Raw genomic sequence first — 6,254 nt, forward strand, 5'->3', positions numbered from 1 at the left:
GGAATTTTTATACTGGGTGTGAGGTATTTGCAGGCTTGGATAAACACCGGACCTCTTGCTGTCTGCTGGTGCTGGATGTGGAAACTAGAAAGGGGCCTAGATGAAATTTTTGGCTTTGACACCTATCTCTGACCGATAACAGCTCTGACAAACTTTTAGATACACCTGAGAAATTAAACAGTTGTTTTAAAGACAGTTTAACGAACTCTCTGTGCTTCTCCTCCAGCTTGCTATGGGATCGTGCAGGTTCCCACCGGCCCCTGGTTCTGTCGGAAATGTGAATCTCAAGAGAGAGCCGCCCGGGTGGTGAGTACGGGGCGCGCTGTACCTTCCCTAAACTAGGCGGCTGCTGGGAGCAGCGAGGTCTCCTGGCAAAGGGACAGAGCCCGGCGTGTCAGCATGACTGCGAGTGTAATCCCAGCTCTGCTGCCTCCTGTTCACAGCACAGGACTAACGGGAGCTGCGTTTTACCCAGAGCCGTTAGCCGTTCTGATGGCGATGCTCCCAGAGGCGCTTCTAAGCGAGGGACCAATGACAAAATTTTTGAGTCTAGAGACCTCAATCTTCTAAACAATTAACGGCACTCTTCTAAAAGGTGGTTTCCCTCGGTTCTGTTCAACTCCTCAGGAAGTTTTGGAGTGGAGGGAAGTCGGCATCACCTGAGCTGCTGCTGCTGACTGAGAGGCTGGAATCACCTTCAGATCTTGCAGCAACAGCTTCCAGCATAAAGTCTTCTGTGTTTGTAAAAGGGCAGAGAAAATGACAGGAAGCTGGATCAGGGTTCAGTTTCTAAGTAGCACTCTAGTAGCATAGAACACGTTACAAATGGTCTTAATTAATTCTGGCATTTCCCGGTGAGGCGGGAGAGTGGAAACAATCAGGCCAAGGCTGCCTCTTAGGTCTGTCTATGTGGCAAAGTTATTTGTGCAGTAAAGCTGTGAGTCTGCAGCACGCCAGCTCCTCCACAAGACCTTCCCATGTGAGCCCGTATCAGACACGGCCGCGCCGGCCCACTGCCGGGTGTAAATCTTTGATGGTGGTTGTGCCGCGGATGCTGCTGTTGCTGAACGGTAAATCCATGATAGCTTCCCTGCTCCGCTCTCTTAGAGCTGGAGTTAAATTAAACTTTGGCTCTCCTGAAATACCGAAGGCCTTGCTCAGCACAAACGACGTGGGTTCATGCCCGCGCTGCCTCCGGAGCTGGTTTAGCCGAGCGTTCTCTGAAGGGTGCGGGCAGCGAGGCTGATGGAGGTGACCTCGGGGTCTGCGGAGCGGTGCAGACCTGAGCACACAGCGGGCTCCGTCTCTGCCGGGCATGAGTTTACTCTGCTTCACGGATGGGCGAGGAGCTCGGCAAAGATGAGGGGCTGGGGAACTGGGTGTCTGCAGCACCCTTTTGACATGGCATTAACTCGTTCCTCGCTGGAAGTGTAAACCAGACCAGACTGTCAGACCTGAGCCCTTGCCCCATTGTAAGATGCTGCTTTGATGTGCGCTGCAGCAAAGATCGAGCGAGTGGTTTTACATCCTGCAGATAGTTCCGCAGCAAAGAAAGGAATCTGGATTTCACGGGCTGCCTTTCCCCAGCTCTCCCACCTGCGCAGGCAAGAGCAGCTCCTCAGCGTTAGCTGCAATCCAGCGTTAGCTGCGGTAACTCGTGGGCACCCGAGTCCTCCTCACCTGTGCTGGCTGCAAGGGCTGTAACTCCTCGCTTGCGCATTGCACACTTCAAACTGCCTCCGAGGAATGAAGAGAACAATTCCCCTGCCGGCGGTGGCTTGTTTAACTCACCCTGGGTGAAACCTGTTAGCCAGCGCGCGGCAGGCTCCGGTCGTGCCGCTCAGTCCCGCAGCACTCAGCGCTGCTGCTGTAACAGCTGAGCAGTGATGATCTCCCTTCCTAAGCAGAGCTGGGGATGATTTCCTCTCTTCATCCCTCACCTCTTCAGTTAAACACCGGCAGTCATAGCAACAGACACGCAGATGGGTATTCGCCGGCCGGCGGTGGCTTGTTTAACTCACCCTGGGTGAAACCTGTTAGCCAGCGCGCGGCAGGCTCCGGTCGTGCCGCTCAGTCCCGCAGCACTCAGCGCTGCTGCTGTAACAGCTGAGCAGTGATGATCTCCCTTCCTAAGCAGAGCTGGGGATGATTTCCTCTCTTCATCCCTCACCTCTTCAGTTAAACACCGGCAGTCATAGCAACAGACACGCAGATGGGTAAATGCTTAAAAAGAATCTGGTGCTTTGATGTAGAGAGCGGCATGATCAGAGCAAGGGAAATGAGTCAGGTCCTACAAGATCTGCTACGAAACCACCGTGGGTTTGGGCTCTGTGGTCCAGAGAGGTCCCTCTGCCCTGAGGTTTCAGTGCACTTCTCCATGCCTGGCTTCCTCCAGCTGGAAAACAGCCCTCACCAGCCCGCAGACTCTGCCCTGAGGGTCTTGGAGGAGAGATGCTGCTGCTGGAGCGCAGAACACACTGACAACAGCAGCAGGGGGAATGGGTATTTGTATTTCTTTCATAATGACTGTGTGGCAAGTTCCTTTGAAAAACAACAATGTTTTTCTTCCCACATCTGCCTTCCTAGAAGAACCTTAAAGCCACTTACAAGCTTTGTCCATAACAAACATATTAGTGGATAAATATTTACACTTTCACTTCAAAAATGAGATACAGGGGCAGGGAGGATGCTGCACTCCACAGTGAGAGCTTTAAACCAGAATTCTCCTGATTTCTGTCTCTCTCCTTTGGAGAGGTGGGCTCTGTCCCTGCTTCAGCTTTGGAGAGCGCGCTCAGGAGCTGGAACTCAGTCGCTTGGTGATAGATGCCGGAGTTAGAGGGCCCAGGGTCTCCGGAGCTCTAACCTTACCCATTGCAACCCGGGTTGAATCCACCAAACTCTGCTGTTTTCCCAGAGTTGAAATAAAAACCCCGGAGATTGCTCGGCCCCGCAGGTCGGATCAAAGGCAGAGGTAGCACTAATCCCTGCCGTGACCCCTGCCCAGGGGCTGGGTCCCCGAAGGATGCTGCGGCCGCTCTTGGGCTTACAGTAAGCGAGGGAAAGCCCATCCACTTTGTAATCAAATTGTCTGGGAAGCGAGTGTGATGGCCGGAGGGCACTCATGTGAGGATCATGTGAAGGCTTTAGCTGTCATCTCGAGGCAGCGCTATTAAAAGTCTTGTGTGGGGCCGATGGAGATGTTAACCCCTCTTGTTACAATCAGAGCTTTGCTAATCGCGTGGTGGGAGAGCCGCTTTGATCTGAGGGGTGGAGGGGAGAGCCAGCGGCCTTTTCAAGTGCAAATTTCTTATTACAGTGTCTCCGTTAACCCAGTTCTTTTTCTGTCTTGGCTCGGCTGGGCTTTCCAGAGTAACGGTGGGAGCAGCGCTCCAGCCCGCTGGCAGCCCCGACCTGACCGGGAGAGCGAGAAACATCTCTGGGGTCACCCACCCCTATTGCAAACTGGGGTGTGGGGAAAGCGAGACAGGCGCTGGTCTTTGTCCCCTCCTCTCTTATCTGTACGTTACCACAGCGATTTCGTGCCTGCCAAAGGTGCCGTCTGACAGCCCCGCACACCTGACTCCCACAAAAGCACTGGAGGACGGGGCTGAGCCTCCCTCTGCCCATTGCACTGCAATCCTATTTCTTGTGCCTGGCTCCAGGAGGTCAAACCTGAGCAGAGGAAGCCTTGCCTGAGGAAATCCATCTTGGTGGAAGGTCCTCCAGGACCACTCAGAGGCTTTTGCTCATGGCCAGTTACTGCCCAGTCCGTTGGTGTTTGTGGCAGTGTGGAGCACCTGCCCCGTTACGCTCGCCCGAGCCGAGCAATCGCAGCGAAGCACGGGCCGGGGAGAGCGCCGGGTCCTGCACACTCATCGCGACACAGCCCAGCATCTCACTTTGACGCCACGTGCCTCATTTCAAAACTTCCTGACAAAGCATGTTTTTCACAGAAAAACAGGGGGTTTGTTTTGGTTTGTTCTGCTTTTTTAATGAATCAGACGTTTCTACGAGGGAAGGAGAAGGTTTGTGCCTTACAGGTTTTCAGGGTCTTCAAAAGCACATAGAAATCACCCCAGCGTGATGCCGAGAAAACAGTGACCCTTTTTGGGCAGCTCGGCCTGGGAGGAGCTCGCAGGGCTGGCAGCGTGTTCCCCCATGCGTGTCAATGTGGCCCGAAACCGCCCCACCTTCCCCCAATGCTTCGGAAGGGCGTTATGGCAGGGGAAGAGCCCTTGAGGGGATGGGTTGGGCAGGGCTGCAATTAGTGAGGTGGGACAAATGAGTGTAAGAGAGTGGTGCTGAGAGCGGTGGCACTGGGTTCCGCTGGCTCTCGCCGTCCCGCCTGGCCAGACTGTCCCCTCGCATCACTCCAGTCCCTCACAGCCCGTCATGGTGCTGTGCCTATGGCCTCTTGCCCAGCATGATGGTGCTGAGGGAGCTTCCTCCACTCTCCCGAGCAGCTGGGACTTCCTGGCACCAACACTCCCCTCATGCCCTCTCCATCACGCCTCAGCCACCCCCGAGGCTGGGCTTGGAGGGAAGCAGGGTGCCCACCCAACCAGTCCTGGCCACTGGGACCGGGTTCACCACGGCCCCCTACACCCCGACAGCAGAAATGTCACAACAGCCTCACCCGCCTCTCATGAGACTGGAAAAAATATCACCAGAGAAAGAGAGAAGGAAGGAAGGAGAGTCAAAGATAGATAATGGCTTCTCTTCGTCGCCTCCTGCTCTCTGAGTCATGGTTTTCAGTTTTACTCCCCAACCACAAAGTCTAAAAGTTTTTTTTAAAATGCCCTGTGAAAGTCAAGGTTCGCTTGTAGCCCTGTGGCTCTTGGGCTGAACCTTTAAATACGTCCCCCGTCAGATGGGACGATGTCGAGATGTGTCAGAGCACCTTCTCGCACCCAAACCACTCCCAGCCCTTCTTCCACTTCCTCCCCGTGAAAGCGGCCCCGGCTTTCATAACCACGCTGTAAATGAGTCGTCTCTTTTCTGGAAGTTAGATTAAACTTGTTGTTTCTGCTTATTTTCAAGAGATGTGAACTGTGTCCCCACAAAGATGGAGCCCTGAAACGGACCGACAACGGAGGTGAGTCCTTCTGCGCTGAGCCGGTGTCACACAGAGCCCCGGGGACTCGGCAGCCCGCCCGGGCACAAAATCCTTCCTTTCTGAGCCTTTGTCACCAGAAGGTGTTTGCCTCCCCAGGGTGGGCCCATGTCGTCTGCGCTTTGTACATCCCAGAGGTGCAGTTTGCCAACGTGCTCACCATGGAGCCCATCGTCCTGCAGTACGTCCCCCACGACCGCTTCAACAAGGTAAGCCCAGCTCGTTCTCTGCTGCCCACCTTGGCTTTCTGGGGTCATCTTATTTATTTTAATTTCCAGGTACTCGGATTCCTTTAACAATAACTAGCAAAACAAATCCCTCTTCTTGCAAACAACTCCTTGGTCCTGCATTTCTCTCTGCCCCAGCTCTGCAGTCCCTGCCTCGGAGTTGTCTGGTGGTTACTCCGTATTTTGATCTGTTTTTTTGGGGAGGACAAGAAGGTGCGTGAGTTTTGTGCGCAAGAACTAACCCAGAGCTGTTGTCATGGGAGAGAGATGACTGGACAGAGTTACGAATTCTTGAAGGCTTTGCCTCCTGGGTGACAACAAGAGTGAAGGAGACATTTTAGCTGCCTCTTCCAGTGAGCACTTTCCCTGTTGTTATTTTTTTCCAGACCTGCTACATCTGTGAAGAGCAGGGCAGGGAGAGCAAGGCAGCCTCTGGGGCGTGCATGGCCTGTAACCGGCACGGCTGCCGGCAAGCTTTCCACGTCACCTGGTGAGTTCCCCGCAGCGTCGCCCCAAGAGCAGCGCCGGGTTTTGCTGCTGCGGCTCTGGGGCCGCGCTGGACGGCAGCTGCGGGTGTGTTTTGAGTGAGGGGTATCGCCGCTGTGCTCGGTTCTCGAGGGGAACTTCCCGAGGGCTGAGGTTTCACCAGGGAGCCTGCCCCGCTGAGGACGAGGGCTGGGGATTCCCCTAAGACTGTGTGGAAGCCAAGAAGAGGCGAGATGAGTCACGAGGCAGGAATGTTCCTTCTCCAGCAGAGCACACGCAGAGTATCATCTAGGCGATGGGATTTTTAGGGCCGATATCCTCGGGTACCCCCACAGCCCGAAGACAACACTCCTGTCACCGAGCGGGGAGATTCCCGGCTTCTCCTGGGTGCCTGGCTCGTGAGGGGGCTTTTGCTGGAATTGTTATAG

At 54.7% G+C, this 6,254-nt stretch overlaps 1 protein-coding gene across 1 annotated transcript in view; it reads left to right on the forward strand.

Annotated features, from left to right (window-relative positions):
* Positions 1–226: 226 nt before the first annotated feature.
* LOC104500531 (protein AF-17-like) overlaps positions 227–6,254 on the forward strand; it is a gene marked incomplete at both ends in the record, with an annotated part of 7,862 nt that continues 1,834 nt past the window's right edge. The window contains 4 exons of the mRNA XM_010144191.1: positions 227–306; positions 5,041–5,095; positions 5,213–5,322; positions 5,727–5,830. Of these exons, the coding sequence (XP_010142493.1) occupies positions 227–306; positions 5,041–5,095; positions 5,213–5,322; positions 5,727–5,830 (349 nt within the window). The remainder of the gene's footprint in view (positions 307–5,040; positions 5,096–5,212; positions 5,323–5,726; positions 5,831–6,254) is intronic.

This window comes from Buceros rhinoceros, unplaced genomic scaffold, assembly GCF_000710305.1.
Source record: "Buceros rhinoceros silvestris isolate BGI_N320 unplaced genomic scaffold, ASM71030v1 scaffold24839, whole genome shotgun sequence".
Classification (NCBI taxonomy): Eukaryota; Metazoa; Chordata; class Aves; order Bucerotiformes; family Bucerotidae; genus Buceros; species Buceros rhinoceros.